The following is a 20,835-nucleotide window of genomic DNA, read 5'->3' as shown; positions in this document are numbered from 1 at the left end:
AGCCCCCCTCCCCTCTTCAACCCCCACAGGCTTTGGCATTGGTTTTGTTTTGTTTCAGGGTTATGTGTTTGGGAATAATCCACAGCCTGTATACAATCGCACTCTCATAGTCAGTCCAAAAACAGACCCAAAAAAAACCTCTGGAAAGTTGAGTGGTGGGGGGCATGGAACCTGTGTGATGCCTGAAAGCGAAGGCAACCCTCTCCCCCGTGAACCTGCCCTCCTCTCTGTTTTCAACTATTGATGCTAAATTGCTCCAAGTGACAAAAGCAGATGTGTTGTGTTGTGGCAGGTGGGATCAAATGCATGATTAATGTGGCCTGCCGGAGCAGATGAGGGTCTGTTTTTTGTGGTGGAGAAGAGGAGGGAGATTTACAGAGAACGGGATAGAACACCTGTTAGACAAACACTCCCCCTCTAGTATCACCTTTAACCTCTACATGAGTGTGGAAGTGTCTGTGTAGTTCAGTGTGGATTCAGACCGACTTAGATGACTGGAAGCAGTTTAGAGACCAGATCTCAGGTCTGGGATCAGCTGAGGCCAATAAGGCTGGGGGTGACGAGGGCCGCCGCTGCAGCTTCAGAGAGCTGCTGATTTTGCCGGAGGGTTCCACACACTCACTGGGGGGGGGTCCAGTGATCGCTGTGGGCTGAGGACTCAACAGGAGGTGGTTTAGTAGGAGCTCTGAACCATTAGCAAGTCCAGTTCGGAAAAGTAAAGCCAATCCGTGCGACTCTACTCTCTGACCCTACTTCTCACTTATGTGTTTATGTTCTCAATAGAGTTTTAAACCTTCTTCTACAGGATATTCATTTTGTATATGGTCCCATTAAGAGTAAATCGACCATAATGCTCTAAGGCATGGCAACCTTGCGTCTCGTTACACCTCCTTTCAAAGTGTGTTTTCAATTGATGAAAGTTTTGTAACATTCTTGTCACCTAAACATTTCTTGTTTAGTGTTAAATTCTACTTAACTCCCCCTCTTGTGTTACTTAAACTCAAGGGTAAACTGGTAGTTCACAAACAAATGGATAACGTCACAGAGTTTATATCCACTTCCTGTATACGGTCTATGATTGACAGACAGAAAAAAGGTCAATTTACTACAGTGAGGCTAAGGTAGATTTGAAAGTGCTGTTTAATTAGATTTTTACACTGCTAAAAATGTTACTGTCGACACTCGTGCCTTTTGGGGCTTCTTTCATGTCATCAAAGTGTTCCTGTGTTCCTATAACAATACAACACTTTTTTAAGTAGAACTCGGAATGCAATACTTGAAATGGACTATTTTTATACCATCATACTGCTACTCTTTCCTAAAAACGAATAGCAATCTACTGTTCTCTTCTTACTTTTTCTGAATTGTTTTACTTTTAAATTTGGCTGAAACACTGAGGGCATGTCCTATGATAGCAGACGTCCCACTCATGTCAGAGGTGGTCTTTAACATTGGGGAGGTCACCTCATATTGTTAATGGAAGTGTGTGAGCTGGAGTCAAGCTCGGTCATGGAAGCGTGCAAGCAGCCCGTCTGCATGCGTGAACCTGAGCTGCTCAGCTTTCCAGCCATTAGAGTGGTGGTGTGTGCAGATGAGGCAGTGTGTGTGTGTGTGGGTGTGGTGGGCTTCAGCCAGGCCTTCTGTGCCACCCCTGGTTAATGAGGCCTTTATGGAGATGAAGTGGGGGTGCGGGAGAAGAGAACGCAGAGACGAGTGCGAGCAAGGGAGACTGGAGCTGGCTGCAGCTGTTAGAACAGTGAGTGTTGGAGAAGGGGGGGGGCAGGGGCAGTATTGTGGAAAACAGGATTTCAAAATGCTGATTGGTTGGTGTCAGCCCCACTTACAGGCGTTATTTGGATGGTATAGGCAGAGCTGTGAGGCCTGCGCTGAACCCCTGAGCGACTTCTCAATTAGTGGGCGGCCTAGCGTAACTGCCAGACACACTATTGTGCACCCCCCCCCCAACAACACTACCTCCACCCGATCCTTGATCCAGCCGCCGCCTCCAAGGCCGCATGTCGACAGCCAGATCCCCACGGTGATCAGCGCAGGTCAAGTTATTCTGGCGAGAACACGCTTAGATAGAATCCGGTTGTAAACCATCTTTTGGGAAAGCACTGAAAGAACTTCTCAGCTTGTTGTGAAAGCTTTGCGAACATATTACAATGTTTCTGATGTAAGCGCAGTGCTCCGAACGGGGGAGTGTGTTGCTTTGTGATGCGTCCAACCTGAATCTCTGTGATAACACGCGCCACAATGAGGAGGGAAAGAGCCCGGCTTGCGTAACAGAGCTGAGCCAGTCTAAGTCACCGTGCTACGCTTGTGTAAAATGAGATGTAAATGCGGCAATTTTAACAGCCTGAGTTATTCATGAGGAAGCCAAAAGAAAGAGAGGAATGCTAATGCTACACACTGCTTTGCCCTTGGCCAGTGCACATCAACAAACAAGTCACTCCGCAAAGGAATTAACAACTTCATTAAGTTACCTGACAACGTTTGCACGTCTTGTCCCGCACCTCGCCTGTGCTGCCTTAAGGGCCCAACATCCATTTTTTAGACTTGAAATGTGATAACGCATCATCTCAGGATGTTTGTCCAAGCAAGGACCCTGAAAACTGAAAGAAGTCCGTCAGGCCAGATCCTTACAAAGACTCATTATTGAGAAGACATCCAATCTATAATTGGTTTTGGAGGTATAAAAGAATCAATGTGTTGCTGAGGTCACGCCTGCCTCTTGTATATCTGATGTGTATCTGAGTACATGCTGGTGAAAGGCTGGAGGACACAGCACTGCAGACGGGCTGCTGCTCGCTGCATTGATTGCACCTTCCGCCAGTTTTCCATACGATTTTAATCTGTGAAATGCTAAAGAGGCAATCAAAGCGATCTGCAGCCGTGCTGTCAGAGCAGCGTCCATGTGTCAGTCTGGTGATTTCTCAGCCACCTCCGCTGCATTAAGAAGGCCTGATCAATGGGTGGGAGGGCCGGGCCTTCTGCCTGCACACACTCACAGAGGTGGTGAGCTGCAGAAATCATCCTGCCAGCAGACTTCACAACACGTCCCAAAATAACAACTCTGCTTCATTTTGCGAGGATCTGACAATGTGCAGATGTAGTGCTAGATTTCTTTGATATTTTTTTCTGCTATTAAAAAGATGAAGTCGTTGTTACCCTTAAAGCATGTGGAAATGAAGACAAGGATAACTGCATTTAGCATCAGAAGTAAAGAAATGTTTAGGATGAATGACCATCCTTTTATTTTAAACAAAAAAACACAGAAGAAATTCAATGTTACTGCTCACGTAGAAACCAATACAACACATTGACCCGGAGTTATTAGTAAATAGTCATAGAGATAACATTTGGAACGATGTTGGAAAGTACCAATTTATTCAGAGAACCAACTCAACTGTGTTGATTCATATAGAAACAGAACGCTCTGTTTCTTTAATAACAGTGAGATTGGGTTTGGTTTTCTCACGCAACCATGGTCAAAATGATTAAAATCACTTTGGAACAAAAGTGACATTGACTTTGACCTAATCATTTCTGCTGTTAAATACTTTTAAAGTTGGTTTATAGCTCAAGGAATATCTAGCAAATGGATGTTACGAAAGAAAAATAATTTGAATGGTCTGTGTGGTGTTAATGATTACAAATGTGATGTATTGCATATTGAGATCAGCTTACACAGCGAGTAGAAGGTAAAGAGCACTCAGCCTTGAGAAACCCACCCATGAGAAAACTCATGTCGGGGCAGCATTTATTCTTAACTCCATTTACACAAAGCACAGTTGGCCTTGTGGTTTGACATGACAAGTGGTCTTAATGATGGTTTTAGTCATGCTTTCTTGCTCATGATGTAAGAGTTCTCCTCCAGCTGCTCCTAACACAAACAGTTAAAAAGTTGCTCTGCTTCAGTGCTACAGAAAGCTTTTCAGACTTTAATGGTTTTCCATATTTGGTTTTGGCCAGACCTGGGGCTTTTGTAGGCTCTCATTAAATTAATTGGCTGCACTTTGTCCATTCATTTTCAAGATCTCTTTTGTTCCACAGATTGCCTGGCTTCATTTTCACACATTTTTGCCTCATCACCACGATTTCAGAACGATAAAGAGCCATTATACCTCAGGAAGTGTAGGCGTTGTTTCCTTAATGCCTCACTGTGATACCCAGATGTACTTAATACAGCAGGGGTGCTTTTGATACTTAATTATGAGCCTATTTAGATGTTCTAACAGTTTGGATGCAGAATATATTGAACATAAAACTTAATAAAGTAGCATCATTGTATCGGTGACCAAAGACATCAATTTCACTCATCATCATTCTTTCTTATTATTACTAGGTTTATAATTCTATTAAAATGCTTGACATTTCAGTCAGTAAATACTACAAAAAACAATAAATCCCTCATAAAGTTTCTAGTCAGACACTTGGTTGCCGCTAACTGAGGGAAAGAGCAAAAAACAATGTAGTGTCCTCAAGAATAAAATATATTGTATCCACCAATTTGACTTGAAGGACAGAATAAGCCACAGCGTTTATCCCAGAATGACTGTCAGGAGAAAAATGTTGACCTTTTCCGGGGTATATTGTTCTGATGTTTCCTCATAGATACATAGCAGATAAGATAATAAGAAAACCCAATAAATATGAAAAGATATTGCTGCTGACAGCTTGTGACAGTTGGCTTGCAGACAACGGTGGGAATATTTATAATATTCCTATCCATGTCAGTGTTTCAACAATGTGTCAATCAGAGAGATTTCACCTGATGGACCATGTGTCATGTCTAAATCTTGCAGATGCTGATTCGTAGGTGTAATCAAATATTTAAGCTCTGGTTGTTTGGGGTTGGAATCATTCAGATGCACCACATTTATTTGATTTCAAAAGATATGTTTAAGGAAAAATAATTTCACCTATGAAAGTAAACTACACTGGACAGGATCTGACCCTTCCAAGCCACGAACCAGGACACTAGTTGCTTTAACATAACTCGTTTCCTATTTGGCAGTAGTTTTAAATGTCAGAAATGATATGATAAAGAAATGTGTATCTCCACACAGCTTCCACCTCAGTTAGCAGTTTAATGAAATAGCATGGCACATGGATGTTAAAAGCTCTGAAAGCACCCTATAATTGTTATGTTGTGCTTCAAAAAGCTTTGCTGCCATTAACCTCCCAACACAACAATTCACTTCACACGTCCAGCAATTACCTCGGCAATAAAGCCCAAGCTCGCAAATACGTGTGTTTCGAAGTTCCTGTAATTAAATTGGGCTTTTCACATGTAATCTGAAAATGTTATGGGGTCAAACTGAGAACCGGTATTCACGAGCAATTGAGTCTGAAGGAGGGTCACACATACTGGAGGGTCTGGTTCCACCCAGCGCTTAATTGTCCCGATGAGAGGGGTCACTTTCCCTTATGGAGAGGTCAACAGTGGGTGCCTTTTGTTTCCCAAAAGCACAGAAGGAATGTCATTTGATGGAATAAATAAAAGGCCTTCAATCACGATATAAATTGGCTTGTATTATATCCTGTACGATGTTGGAAGAAAGCCATTAACCAAACCTCTTGGTAGTCTAGTCATGCCGATATACAATTAAGCAACTCTACCATTAATACATAGCTTAAACCCACTCAAGCTGGCAAACTGACGTTGTTGATTTGTTGTTGGCTATTTTATATAGAGTTGTCATATAAAAAAAATTCTGCACTTGTCTTTCAGTATTTTATAAACTTGTTCCAGTTCTGTCTTTTCTAAAAATGCAAACAAATCACTGACATATTTCGCCTTTTTTTTCACTTCCCTTTATAACAAGGCCATCATTTGGTTTCCATGAAGAACACAACACTGGTATTTTCATTTTAACTAAAATGCTTCAGTTCAGTCGCCCGGACACATCATTTTTTGGACCGTCCCCTCCAGTTGAGATTAGTTAAATTAGCTGTGAAGAGCAATGACTCTTGGGACTGTGCATGTTTGGTGCAGATAATTGCAGGGCTGGTGTGCCACAGCCTGGCACTCAGCTTGGGATTGCAGGTGGGTTGGCGTGGGGAAGTGCCTATCGAACTGCACATCTGGCCCCTGCAGGGCTCGAAATCTTTCATTACACCCTCTTCAAAATGGACCCAAACACAGCACTGCCAAAAACGGTGCTGAAAGCTGGTTACTTTGTTTGAAACACTTTTTTTTTAATAGTTGTTTTGAGTGTATGGGCAGATGAACTTTGGTAAATTGTTACCAAGTACTATGTGATCTAACGGATGAGTAGATTTAAGGGTTAAAGAAAAGGAATGGTCTCTTAATGGGTGAGGTAAAACATGTAATTTGATGGTAGTTACTCAGGACAGGACTGCCATCAGTAGTTTATCTCTTCTTCTCTCAGTTTCAGAGAAGCGTGGAGTGGTGTAATGTGGACTGGTGGGTGTTTTTCGACCTTTTCGAGGAGTTTCTATAGGAGCTAATTAGGTAGCACTCTGCAGCTGCTCTTCAGGCTGACAGTTCAGGGGAATGTTCCTCTGTATGGTCGGCAGTCTCTCAGAAAGCAGGCCATAATTCATCATTAGGATATCAGAGTCCAGGTGCAGATGAGAACTGATAGAGCCGGCAGCCAGGCAAGTCCAGGGCACTCAAGGAGGAAAATCTTATCCCAGGGACAATTCCCAGGTCATGCCCGTGGTAATTGAAATAATTTTGCCCCCAGAGTTGTTTAATCACTGACAATCTCACACGCAGGGCGGACAAAATTGAGGAACGCACAAGTCTGATTACATCTGCCACCCTTAACTGTCTCCCCTCCCCCGACTGCGACAGTTCACATCAGTTCTTTAGATTTCTGCAACCCCTTCTGTTTCTGTGCTCTCCTGCTCATGTCAAGATTTTCTTGAGATGAAGCATTTATGGGCAACTATTTCTTGCCTCTCTTTTTTTGGACACATTCTTGTTTGCACATCCAAACCATAAGCCTCTCACCGTGATTAAATTCCAAGTGGAACGCCGGGGTAGATCATCAAGTGGACAAAGCACGGTCCCCATTAAAAAAGCCTATGTTGAGATGCAACGAATCATTTGTCTGTTATTAACCCTGAGCCTGTGATTATGCAGATTGTCATAGATTTTCCCTGGTTGCCTGGAAGTGAGATCCAGGGGTTGTTCTCAGCGTGGCAGGCGGACGAGGGAACGGCCGTGCATTACTGAACTTGCCACATTCATCATGTTGACTGATGGCACAGGGAGTCGGTCCCCGGGTCCCGGTGGTTAATGTAGTGGGTAATTAACTGTCATTTGCCTAGTAATAGGCCGATGATCAATGGTTTGTGAGGAAACAAATTCTAATCCGGCAGCTGATGAATGCATGCCGAGGCTGGAGCAATTGAAGTGGTGGGAGGGATGGGAGAGACGGGGATGGGGGAGGGAGGAGGAGAGCAAAGCTGCCACCGGAATTTCAAACGGCAACTGGAGACATCGGTGCTATCAGTGTCCCACCCCCGCGCACCCCAATCACAAAAATGGTTTAACACTGACGAAGAATTGGCGTTTATGTTACTGGAATACATAGTCAGGTAAACGATAGAGGAGTTGATCAATCCTCTGGACCAAAGTTCGTTTTTTAGGCAGCGTTCAAAAACATTTATCTGTTTCCTCTAGTGGTATTTCTTATTTTGCCTGTTCAGGTTTTTTCCAAGATTCCTGCAATTGCAATAATGTTAAACAAAATGTATTATGTGTTGTTCACGGCAATAAAAGTCACTTTCTAGAAACAGTGTCAATGTTCACTGGGGCTGTTTTAAAATGGTTTGAAGTTGTCGATAACCACTCCACCGTCAGCCCTGTTTGCATTTGTGTCGCTACATGTATATATTCCAGGATAATGCATTTGGCTTCCTAGAACCCAGTAATTGGCGGTCATTGTATTTCGGATTTAGCTGAGGAAAAGCATTGGCATGACACCGCTCCAGCGTTCTCTACAAGGGGCGGGGGCCTGCACTCTCCGATTGGGTTTTGGGGTCCACTGGGCTAAAGCCTTGTGGAATAATTTAATTGGTGTCTGTTTTTCTCTCATCAAATAGGTACCACTGAGCCGTACCAGGCTGTAATGCACAGTGAATGCCTTTTGACTAAAACAAGGTATTGGCCGCTGACTGCCTCTATTCTCTTTCAAATTCAGATTTCAGCAAGGCATGAATTTTAATTTCATGTTGTATCTTCAACCTTTTTAAATAAACATGCTGTCTTGTCAGCCATGGATATGAAGTGTATGTCAAGCCTGCTATTCTACATATGTTATTCTGTTTCCATTCAAGCAGACCACAGTTAGAAGCCTTCAAGGTATGGCAGACAGTTGTACACACATCAGCCTGTGAGAGATGCATTATAAATGTATATATTTATTACTAGAATATAATAATCCAGTGCTGAGAGCGTTGAGTCTCAGGCACTGGGTCTTACACACGAGGCCTCTAAACTGTCATCCTCTGATTGTGTTTAAGGCTGTGCCTTTGAATTCATTGCAACCAAACCACGCTTAATTTGCCTCCTCCCCTGAGAGCCATTAGCGTCTGTGGCATCAAACTGGCGGAGCGGCAAAAGACGAGTGGCAGGTACGCTCCATCCATCTTCCCTCCCCACAGGGTGAGCTGAGGCTTCCTGTGCGCTGCCGGTTTGAAGAGCGTTTGCCACACAAGAGCCCAGCGAGCCGCCTGGCTACATGCTGGCGCTGCCACAGATACAGTTTGCCTAAATCTCTGTAGACTGGTATCAGCCGCTCCACTTCTTTATCTCAGCTTGTCGTTAACACTAAAAAGACGGTTTGATTTGAGTGTAGAGTGAATGTATGTGTTTTTCCAATGTAATGGTGTTTAATCATTTTGAGCAGTGTTAACAGAAAGGGTACAGGATGAATTGTGCAGCAACATTTGACGAGAAGCAACCAGGAGTTCAGATGATCTGGTTGGGAAACCTGGTTGATAGGGTTAGGGTTTTTATTTATTTATCTTATACAGACTCCATTTCCTCTGTAAGAAAAATTGATGCAAGTATTAGCTAAGAAATATATAAGGGTTAGGGTTTTTTGAAGCTATATCATTGTCTTACAGAGTCACTTCTGTAATACATTCACTGTTAGCTGTGTCTGAGATGTAGTGAGACTTAAATGGAAAGCAGCATATGATAATGTCATGTTAGAGATACTGAACAACTTCGTATTTTTATTTTATGGTTCTTTTAAATATCACTTTTTTATTTATATGAATATTTTATCAGATATACATGACACAAGTTTGAAACCCTACACCATCTGTAAAATGTAAAAACAATTGTATTTCCTTTCATCAATTTGTGAGTTTGCAGTGTGTAAAAAAATTACATTTAAGTACGACTTTTTTTTGGCCTAGTTGTCGACCGGTTGGGGGAAACTCATGAACACTGGTTGTTCACGGATGCAATGCATTTTACCCAGAATTTCGGAGAGCAAAGTAGTGTGACAGTATTTTTAAGCTGTGCAGGCCACCTCAGATTTGCACAAGATGAGAGAAGAGCATGGATAGAATACCGGCAGTAAGCCGAAAACATCATTTTTTAACACAAATACCTTCCATCATTTATGATACGGAGCCTTGAGTGCATGCTATCTGAATATGACTCAGATGACTGAGACAAGGACATTTGCCCCTGCACAGCGAGAGGCGGCCGCATTGTGACTCTTTGTCGTATGATGCCGTACAAAGTGCGGCTGTTCTGCTCAAACACTCTTGCTCATTATCTTGCACTAAATCTATCATTTCCTGTTCTTTTTTTAAAGGTTTTTTTAAATCAATTACTCTGCTTTGTGAGAAGAGAAATAGATGAAATATCTATTTCATGTGAAGGCCCTCTGGCAATGCACATTTGTGCGGAAAAGAGAAAGGACAAGAGATACCACAAATGTATCTAAATTTAGATTGCTCAAAGGAAAAGGCATAATTCTTTTAATTAAGTCAGCACTAATCCATTGAATTGGCCTTCTTTGTTTTCTCCCACCTACCATGTTACAAGAGATATCCTTCATTGTCTCAAGGTGTGTTGACAGTGGCTCTTAATTCTGTAGATATTCATGAGGGCACAATCTATCTGCTTCCTTTGCCTCTGGGAAACATACTTTCTGAAGGTTAATAAACAACCCTGCATTTCCCAAGCCCTGAGATCATTTATCAGATTGCGATCTCTTACAGACTTTGAGAGTGGCATGCCGTTTTATCATTTTAACAACGACGGCTAAAAGTGCCTCAAGAAGTCTGCCTAATAGGTTATTTTGTTATATGATTTCGTTATCAGATATATTTTTTTTTTTCCCTTGCTAGTCTGGTCTGTGTCGCTGTGTAGTAACAGCCCTGAATCCCTAATGAATACTCACATTAAGGTCCCTGGAGCAGGCGAATAAATAATAGGGTCCTCCCTGGGCAGTAATGCTAGCCATGTCCCATCTATTTCGATAGCACAAGCTGTGGCTCTGCTATTTTTTACTCCGCTACTGTTGCCCAGCTCTGTCCAACCTATTTTAGAGCCTGATTCAGAGCCCCTATCTGTGTCAGCAGCTCATGTTAGTGTGTTTACCGCAATCTCTCTGACGGCGGTCACTCCATTCTCAGAGACACAGCATAGCACAAGTATTAATTCTCTTGTAAATTATGTTTGGAGTGTTTCTGGTTATAATGGTGATGCAAGGCTGGGAGTCAAATTCACAAATTCTAAACTTAAAGTAACAAAAACACACTAAGAGACTGGTGCGAAGCTAAAAAGTCAACGCTGACTTATTTGAATTTCCTTCTCTAACGTAATAACAACGTTCTCCCATTTCTGCCAGATCATGATCCAAAGGAATCGTGGTTTGGTTCAACCTTAGCGACTCTTTTTTTGTGTGTCAATGTACATTGTTAACGACATGTTTAATACTGCACAAATACTCCAAACTTATTTTAGAATGCTGTTAAGTTGTATGTTGAATGGCATATCTTGCAATCAAAAGTCAGAGGGCAACTTGGAAAAGAGAAAATAACACAAACACCTAAAACCAAGTCAAATAAACAAATGCCCTATCATAATGCCAGTATGTGATTTCCCCCTGTTCTAAGATAACCTATACACCTGCCAGACTTGCCGTCGTGTACTGAGGCTCACTTGCATCATACGTCTTCTTTGTGTGTGTGTCTCAGGTTATTTGGTGTAACGGGGAACTGTGCAGCCTGCAGCAAGCTAATTCCAGCCTTCGAGATGGTCATGAGGGCCAAGGAGAACGTCTACCACCTGGACTGCTTCGCGTGCCAGCTCTGCAATCAGAGGTGAGTGATTGGACCTCGCCGCTGCTCCTCTCCCATCCCTGTGCCTAGGCAGATGGCTGGTCAGGGAAGCAAGATTGCGGGCGTAGTGAATCTCAAGTGCCGCTGAAAGTTGAAGAAAGATCCCATATCATAGATTTATCTCTCTAACCAGTGACCAACAAGACACCTCCGGGGGCCGTAGGGACACCTGCTGGACCTAGCACAGTGATTATAATCCCGCATTACTACTGTACAGTGTCAGCCTGGATGTACAGGTGCAGTTACATGTGCATTCATTATGCTGGCCATCAGTCTTCATTACTGAGCCTCTGCCTGTCGACAGTGTGGTCAGAGATTTTGTGAGAACTGTTTCTTACCACAGCCAGCAGAGACGAGGGTGCAGCTTTGGAAGCATTGAACTCAGTGATAGAAAAACCCTTGTTTAATAAACTCCATTGTTACCCTCAGCGAGTCTCTCGGGTACCACTTAAAATGAGTTCATTATGTACGCTGCTACAATTGATTGGAACCCAATACAACAGTCCTGCTATATAGCTTATCTTTGAGAATCTAATCATACTCAGTATCTGAGTTCAATGCTGTTGTCCACAATCATTTACATGGTTAAAGAAAGAATAGGAAACGAATACATATTTCTCTCCCAAACACTCCCCCCCCCACCCGCAAACACAATGACGGTGGAGTTTGAACGACCATTGAAAAAGTACTACTGCTAATTGCAACATTGGTCTTTTTAGCTGTATGAAGTGTCTCCTTTAAATTCACAAGTACACAAGAGATTTCAATACAACCATGACTGCATCCCATTGCCCCTTAGTCCCTTTGAAGGAATCTTGAATACTTGTGCATGTATTTGTAGTCTTATTATGAAAAAAACTATACGAATGGAGATGATGGTGTCTCCTCTCCACAGGATTCATGGTGATGCAAGTAGTTGGACGAGTAAAACATGACAGAATAGGTTATGTAACACACAGCTAATCTCCTAAAAAGCTGCAAAAAACATGTTTCAAGGCTACTTTGAGAAAGTCCCACAAACTCGTTTTTTAAATCAGCTAAAGCCTCTAGCCCTGCACATCCTGGGCCTTTTTAAAAGTGTTCTCCACACATGTAAAACATTCCTGTGAATAGTTATGGGAATTTACCAGGAACTTTCCCCAAACATTCCTCCAAAGATCCATGTTCCCATGTTACTATGATGGAACGTTGTTTGTGAAGGAACATTCTTGGAGCTAGTAAACAAACCATAATGTAATCAAAGGTTTTCTGAAGGTTACAGAAACACCATTAAACAGAAAACATCAGGAGGGTTATGTGTTGGCCGGAGTTCCTTTTAGTTTCTCACCTCTTTTCCCAAACGTGGCTTTATAGCAGACACACAGGCCCCCACACACACACTCACCAACCAGACACATTGCGCATGCTAAAGGCAAAGGACCTGGTTACGCACAATTAGCACTCGGTTATTGTCTTGCCACTTCAGCCGGCTGCACCAGACAGCCTCTCCTAATGGAAGAAGTCAGCTAATCTTCATCAGCCGGGCCCAGGCAGGCCAACTCAGCTCTCCCACATTAAAACCCATTAAAGTGCGAGCAAATCTTTCTTTTTACATTAGGCCAGTTGATGAACTGTTGAATAAAATCGACGTCAGTGTGTTTCACATGGTCCGCTGTGGCCTTGAAAGCACCGTTCAGATGCCCATCACAATTTCTCCGAGGCTTGGCCAAGATTTATGGTGTGGCAACGCTTTAATTGAAGCTGTTCCTCAGCACTGGCTTTTTGTTTTCCATTTTGTTTTGCAACATCGGTAGAACTGTTAGGGGAGAAATACTTAAATTAATATGAATTGAAAGGATCAATCTGTTTGCCTTAAGTTCATGAGTTCACAAAACATATTTTATTGGGTTTGTACACTTCAAAATCAAGCTTGGATCAGAAATTATAACTCAAAAACAGCCAAATATTTTACAGCCAATAGTTTTTTCTCAGTAGTCATAAATCAGACTTAGTGAATTAATTGACATCTGTCCATTACGATTTGAAAGGTTCAGAGCAGGTTTAATAGATTTTCAATGATGACCACAGCATTGGTAAATGAATCTAGTTTGAGTATTTTAACATTTATGTCCAGATTAATAGAATGACCTTTTACAAATGTTCCCAGCCTCAGCCTGAGATCTATCAGGAGATCTCACTCAAGATTTCCTGAATAGTTTCTCAGCGTCTTGTTGCCTGGAAATGGGCTTTTTAGTCTTTGTCTAGCATACCGATCTGCTGCCTTGTTCATCTACACCAGCTCTGTCCCCTCACGTTTTTCCAGCCTCAAACAAACATGAAAGCAACCCATCGACCCCCCCCCCCCTACGGGCCCTTCAATAAAGCAATCTAATCCATCTCACAAATGGCCAAGAGATTTCTCTGCGGAACGTCATCAGAAAATGTGAAATCTGATAAACAGAGCAGGCGATCGCGGGGTCAGCAGGGGTCAAACATTGTAATTATCCGGCACTCCTGCAGGTCAGCCGCGGCCCATGTTGCCGTTTGAAGGTTGAATTGCTCCAATCAAGTATGAACATACAGCCCCCCCCCCCCCCACCACACACAAACATACTCAGTCATGCATGTATCCACGCCATCAGCTGCTTTGTGGGTACAACCACCCTACTGTATCCCACAGAGCAAGAACAGCCAGTGATTATTCTGATTTCATCATAGACTCACTGCAGGACTCTAATGGTCATCGTTTCAGCTATTAAGGGCCTTGCTTAAGTTAAAGGGCCAGCAGAGATCGAGAGACTGGCCCGTCAGCTGAGTGGACATGTCACTGCAATCATGACCTGCAACTGCTCGCTTCTTCTTTGTCATCATCACCGTCAAATTGGCAGCAATCTCTTGCTTGCCACGAAAAGAAGCATTGAGAGCTGAACCTGCTTCAGGAATAAGATAAATGGAAAAAGCCTCACCAGTTATCTTACTTGTGTATCTGCCAAAGAGCAAAAGCCCCCCCTTACTCCCTCTTTCTTCGCTCTGTGCATGACTTTGAAATGGTATCAAGCTGAGGGGAGTGAATAGCTCCTGTCCCTGGTCTATCAGTGAAAATATAGGATCCTACATTGGCTCTGATTGCTCATGTCTGCACCCAACATGGCCTTACTCTGTTAAACTGGACATAAATCTGCAGTCGTGACCTTCCCACCAGCCAGACCTGTTATTTTCCCCACCTGAGTTGGGGAGAGGAAGCACCGCTGTGGTCTTGGAGGCAAAGGGACGGGGGGGCTGGTTCTAAGAAGGAGAGGAGGTGTTGGTGAGGGGTGGGGTGTTGGGAATAAGGACAGAGATATGAGACTCCATCCAGCAAGCAGTTAGCCACAGATCAGCCCTGGGGGACAGCTAATCGATGGGGCTGTCGTCCAGCCTCATCATCTAGCCAGTGCTGGCCCAATTTCCCCCTGATGAGCTGGAGGCCACAGTCTAGGGAGGCTGAAGGAAGGTTAGAGTAGAGGGGAGCAAAGGAGAGCAGGATGGGTGACAGTGCAGGGGAAGGTCAGTGCTGATAAGGGAGGATGCTCCACACTGGAGCTTGGGAAGGAGAGACTGACACCAATTGGGTTCAGCACAGCTAAGCTTAGCCACTGGTGCCTTGTATGTCACGAGTAAGGCTTGTTAGACAGGAGCCTAATAGCCAATAAGGGACACAGTTGTCACTTTGTGTATGATTGGTGTGGAGAAGTAAGAGCATGAGCAGCCAGCCTACTAGAGAACACAATTTAACTGTGTAATCCTGCACAATATAAAGTGAAAATGTCATATTTTATACAAAATGTCAGTTTATTTCTGCTCATGGAGATGATAAGATAGTGTTTCAACCAAGGCCACATCCTTCAAGGTCAGCATCTGTATGTCTCTAAAAGGATGTCTCATGACTGACTGTGTTGCATTACTTTTTTTTGGACTTCATAATCTGGCAGGGCAGGGTCATATTAAATTGGATGGTGCAACATAGCTATAATGGCTTCCACCATTTGTAGACACATTGTTTGATTAACAATTGATTTTTTGGGTGCTACAGTATAGAAACCTGACATAACGCCAGATTGTGTTAAAACACAACAGCATTGGAGGTTAACACCAAAGAGGGAGACAAAAAATGTCAATCTCCTCCTTTCCATATGTGAAATGATGTTCTTCATGTTACAGTCCCCAAAGAAAAAACTCATCTTCAGTGTGTCCTTGTGCGGCTGTCTGATTGCCCAGCAGCAATCTGCCAGAGAAGATTTACAACATGCTGTTACAATTAGACATCAGTGTCACCAGGCCAAGTGTTTCTGAACCTGTATGCATCCCAACAGTAATTAGATTTGGTGCAGTTGAGACTATTTTCTCTCTTTGACAATCTCCCTGTTTCTTCATTTGAGTGGAAGTGAACACTCTAGTTAACACAGGCCTCCGAGGCAAATTGCTGGCATCGCAATACATCTTTTAAGTGTGTGCCTGTGGAAGCCATTCTTTCTCTTCCTCCTACAACAAGAGGTCTCTAAAGACTCATTAGTCACAGTCACCTCTAAGTAAAGGAAGGAAGACGGAGGGAGAGAAGTGAAGGCAGTACAGGAAGAGAGGAAGACAGCACCGGCAGAAGCTCAGTGAAACCATGATATGATGGCAAAACTATATGGATACTAGCAGCTGTGGTGTTAAGGGAGGCCTTTAATGAAGGTTGAGCTATAGCTAGCTTACACAATAACATGTGTTCGCTGCATATAAGTGACAAAATAAAGGAAAAAACCTGAACTTGTGTAAATGAATACAAAATAATCAAAGCAGATGCTAACAAAAAGGGTTTGGGGGCTCACTGAATGGTATGATTTGTATGAAAATGAAGTAAAGTAGGGTTAGGGTTAATACATTAAAACCTTAAAAGTGTGTTTGATTTTCCTAAATAGATATGCCTTACACATAAGTTTCACTTGATTATGTATATTATATATATTCTCTTTTCCTATGTGTTGGTAACAGTGAGGAAAAGCCAATGAACGTTTAAAAAAAGTTGCGTTTAATGATGGTTATAAGTTCCTCAAATCAGGAGGAATTTGGGTTCATTGCTGGTTTTATAAGCTCAAACTGGAAAAATGTACATAGTTAAATTATGTATAATATCAGAAGTTACTTACACAAACTAGCTGGTTATCCAATGTTTACTGAAATGTCAGGAGCAGCAAACAAATATATGAGCCTTCTACAATTGTTTTAAAAAAAGTGGAAGTACTAGGGCAACACAATGTCCTTTGTTAGACACGCCTGTGATGGGCACAGTGTAATATCCTCATCATAATTGGTGCACAGATGTCACATATGCTGTTGACATTTCACGGAGCAGAAACAATTTGTCTGTGTGAAATAAGTGGAGGGCAGGGATAAGAGCTGTGAGGGGGGGGGGGGGGGGGGGGGAGGAAGAAGAGGATGACGGAGAGGGAGGGCGGCAGTGCAAAAATAAAGGGAGAGAAAGCTAAAGTGGGAGTGGGCTCGACACAGACCCTAATACATTCTGGGAGAGAATGTGTCATTTGATCAGAGAGGATGACACCGGTACATGAAGCACACCTCTGCCTGTGTTTAATCACCGTGTCAAACAGTGTAGATGAATGGATATTAGTCTTCTGTGTTTAGTTTGTTAATGAAAGTGTGCAAGCATCGTCAAACTAAAATAGACGTGAGAAAACAATTGATTGCAGTCACCTAATGTACATATTGTATAAGTGACTGACAGACTTTAATGCTCATGTCACTGCAATGTTCATTAATTCAAACCCCTTCATCAGAATGTTCAGCTCTGTTTTTTTCAAAATAAAATGTCAGCTCTTCCTCAGAGCATTTGGATTTGTTTCCAGAAACACACCATTCTCACACTTTGTATTACTTTGCGCCAGCACCTACGGTGTATTTGAATCCTGCTAATTGGTCCCAAATGGATGTAACAAATCAGCCTCTCAATCTGCCCTGCAGCCCTTAATAAATGCTGCAAACAGCCCAAGCTTGTCAGGTACCTGAGCTCCATGCGCTGTGTGCAGCTCCCAGCACTGAACTCAGCAGTCTTAACATCCAAGGAAGTCAAATGGAGGCGAGGCTCACTGTCCCCATCCCCTAACCCCAGCTCCACCTCCCCTTTGGTAAACACTGGCATCGCTGCTTGCCGACCTTGTCTAACCTGTACATTGAGAGAGATAAGCAGCCCTCAGGACAATACAGGAAGAGTTACTGCTCTTACGCATTCAACATAATCTCCACTTGGCACTGTGCTGAAAGGTCAAGCGTAACCCCCCCCCCCCCCAACTGGGGCTGGACGGGCCGCTGCCGAGGTCGGTGGGGGTTTCTGTAAAAGCTGCAGCTGAAAAGGGAACCTCGGCTTGAAACAGAGATTATTCCACCAACCCCCCCCCCTCCCCCCCTCCCCCTCAGCCCTGCATTTGCCCCCTTGTAATTGAGTTGACTGTTTCCTAAAGGAGAGCCTAGCTTGCACACGGCAGCGTTGCAGCTGGCTAGGCCTGCTAGCCTACAGCTCAGTGCTAATGATGAGATTCTTGCTTTGATGCTTATGTAAACCCCCCCTTTCCCTCCTCTGTCTCTTTTGTGTTGTGCAGGTTTTGTGTGGGAGACAAGTTTTTCCTGAAGAACAACATGATCCTGTGCCAGACAGACTACGAGGAAGGGCTGATGAAGGAGGGCTACGCTCCCCAGGTCCGCTGACCCTCGCAGGCCAACGAGAAGGAAGAGTAGGAGGAGTGGGAGAAAGAGAGAGACTGAAGGAGAGCTTGCAATCACACAACAAAAAGCACTATTGCCTCCTGTCCAGCTCCTGTCCAGCTCCTGTCCAGCTGCTGTCCCCCACATGTACATAGCTAAGCAGAGGGGACACTCCGCTGTACAGAATAGCCATAGAAATGCCGGTGTGGCGGGGAAGGGCCCTGGAAGCCTACAACAAACTACAAGTATGAAAAAAAATAGTGTGGCCATTTTTTTTTTTGTAACGGATGCTGCCTCTTTCCTCATGGCCAACAAACACCAGCCTCAGAGCAATTTCTAACCAACAGCTGATCCCAGTTGTTGGAAAGCAACAAAAAAAACATTTTAAACAACCCAAAAGCAGTTGTGTCTCTTCTTATCTGCAACTTCTACTTGAATCTGAAACACACTGAGGTATTGTCAATCAACTTTGAGATAAAGACCTTTTTACTGTATGATATCAGATTTAAAACACAGTGAATGTAAAGAGGGCACAAATAACACTGATGACTCATTTGTTGCTTGGTATGTATGGTTGTGTGTGTGTGTGTGTGTGTGTGAGCATGTTGGGAATGTATCCGTCATGCAGTCCTGCGAGGCTAAGTCTTGTCCATATAGTCGGTTCAGATCCTTAAGATTCCATGATATTTACATGCTTCCCAATCACACAGCTGCTTTGGCTCACAGGCACAAAATCAGAGTTTTGGAAATAATCAATGTGTTTCTCTGGATGAATAGAATCTCATACACAATCACTACATAAATATACTCCATAACGTCAATAAAGCCAGGTCACCCTTGAAGAATACTGTCACAGAGGAATGTAATTGGCTATTTGAATATCAATGAAAAGACCTTTGCTGGTCAAAGGGAGACGCATTTGATGGCATGTAAACTACAGTGGTCAGTCTTTATTTGAACAATGAATAGAACGGTGTTTAATGTGGAAAGCATTGCTATAGTGATGAAACCCTTTCAATCTTCAATTCTTCTGAATTTTTAGCCTGCATAGCACCTAACATTATTTGGAGTTAGCAACTAGTTAGCTACAGAGCCAGATATTTAAAATATATATTTGAGTGGTTGGAGGAGACCAAAACAGAGCTAAAAGGAGAGTAAACATTGGATTTTCATGTATCTGTTGGACAAACACCAACCCAATGAGACGCTAATGTTGCTTGCAGGTTGACCCAACATTCGTTAACCTGCAAATATTGCTTTATCTTTTGAATTCCCAATTATTGAACTGCTGTGCAAGTAATCTGGATGTGTTAACAGGCAAGAAACATGTTAGGCAACAACATCTGAATAAATAAATAGCTAAAGCGGCTTCAAACATATGGACCAGACTTAATGCCTGTAGACAACTGTGTGGTTGTGCAAGATTATCTTTCATATAATCGACATGAGTCAAGGTTCGATTCCTGAAATGCATTCCGCCAGAGCCCCTTTCAGCCGCGCTCTGGCAGCCCGGGGTTTGAACTCTAACTCCAGGCTTAGTTCTGAAAGACGGCTGTATATTTTTTTTTTTTGCTGGAGACGGTCTTTCTATTTATCCAAACCTTGCTTTCATACTGCTCAAACAGAAAATGTGAGGAAATGCTGGTGGAGGCAGGTTGTTGTAGCGTTTGTAGGGTTGTAGGGATTGGTCAGGGATGGTGGGGGTTGGGTAGTTTTTGTACACTATTTATTTGATAAACATTCAGTGCATCACCTGTTGTCCAAAATGTGACATTGTTTGACATGCTGATACTTGAATCCAATCGATGATTTGTCAATCACTGTTTGTTTTATGTCGGGGGTGGCTGTGTAATTTCCAACACAGCCAGTTAACTGCACTCTGCGGCGGGTCGGTCACCTTCAGATCTGGTCATCTAAGTCTCAATGACTCCCTGCTGCGGGGGGGGGTTGAATCCAATATTAAATCCAAGCAGGTGCAACAGCGCTCAGCACCATTTCTAGCTGAAAAAAAACCTTCTTTACTTTGTAAATTGTGGGTGTACATAAAATAAATATTAATTTTTGCTTGCTATTGTACAATGATTTCTTTTTATGTGTCATCCAGCATGAGATGTTTATTTTTAGGACAACGCTTGTAAATACTGTAATTGTAATAATTTTAAGCACAAATGTAATACAGTTTTATTGTGTTACCAGTGAGTGTGGCGTCTTTTTGTCTTCAACTGTTATTCAAGGCTGAGATTTGTGTCTGAAGAAAGTTGTATATCCATTTTTAAGTCGGTGTTCGCTGGAACAACAAAGGTTAAGTATCTAGCCCAAGGGCACAGCATTAGATGCAAAGCAGCCACCAGAAACGGCCTGTTCCCTGTCCATTACCCTAACCAGCAGAGCATGTTGTAGCCCATGATATATGATCGATCTAAAAGCGCAATCATTTCCTCAGTTTGTTGTCTCCGCTGCTTATAAAAATGCCCTTTTTTCAGTTTTGTCCCGATGAAAGGGAGCTCACAATATTTCCGAAAGAAGAGCCTTGGTTGCAGGGATTACATTTCCCATATTAATGAGATTCATTTTTCAAATCCATCCTTTGTTCAGTTCTAAAAACACAATGGGCTTTCATCTTGTCAGAAGGAAAAAAGTGGATTTTCTATTTTGGTACTGTCATGTGTCAAACATTGAAAAAAAAGAGATAAACCAATGCTTCCGTGATACTTTGCCATCAGCTGCTTTCAAGAAGCGGCGGCAGCTATCTCCTCGTGGGTTGTTTCA

The 20,835-nt window shown here is 42.9% G+C and overlaps 1 protein-coding gene across 7 annotated transcripts in view; it reads left to right on the top strand.

Annotated features, from left to right (window-relative positions):
• Positions 1-20,261, top strand: part of lmo3 (LIM domain only 3) — a 38,391-nt gene extending 18,130 nt beyond the window's left edge. For all 7 annotated transcript variants that reach the window (XM_034131209.1, XM_034131208.1, XM_034131205.1 and 4 more), the window contains 2 exons: positions 11,203-11,328; positions 17,964-20,261. In XM_034131209.1, the coding sequence (XP_033987100.1) occupies positions 11,203-11,328; positions 17,964-18,069 (232 nt within the window). In that variant the 3' untranslated portion in view covers positions 18,070-20,261. The remainder of the gene's footprint in view (positions 1-11,202; positions 11,329-17,963) is intronic.
• Positions 20,262-20,835: the final 574 nt, after the last annotated feature.

This window comes from Trematomus bernacchii, unplaced genomic scaffold, assembly GCF_902827165.1.
Source record: "Trematomus bernacchii unplaced genomic scaffold, fTreBer1.1, whole genome shotgun sequence".
NCBI lineage: Eukaryota > Metazoa > Chordata > Actinopteri > Perciformes > Nototheniidae > Trematomus > Trematomus bernacchii.
This window is presented reverse-complemented; position numbering and strand designations above follow the sequence as displayed.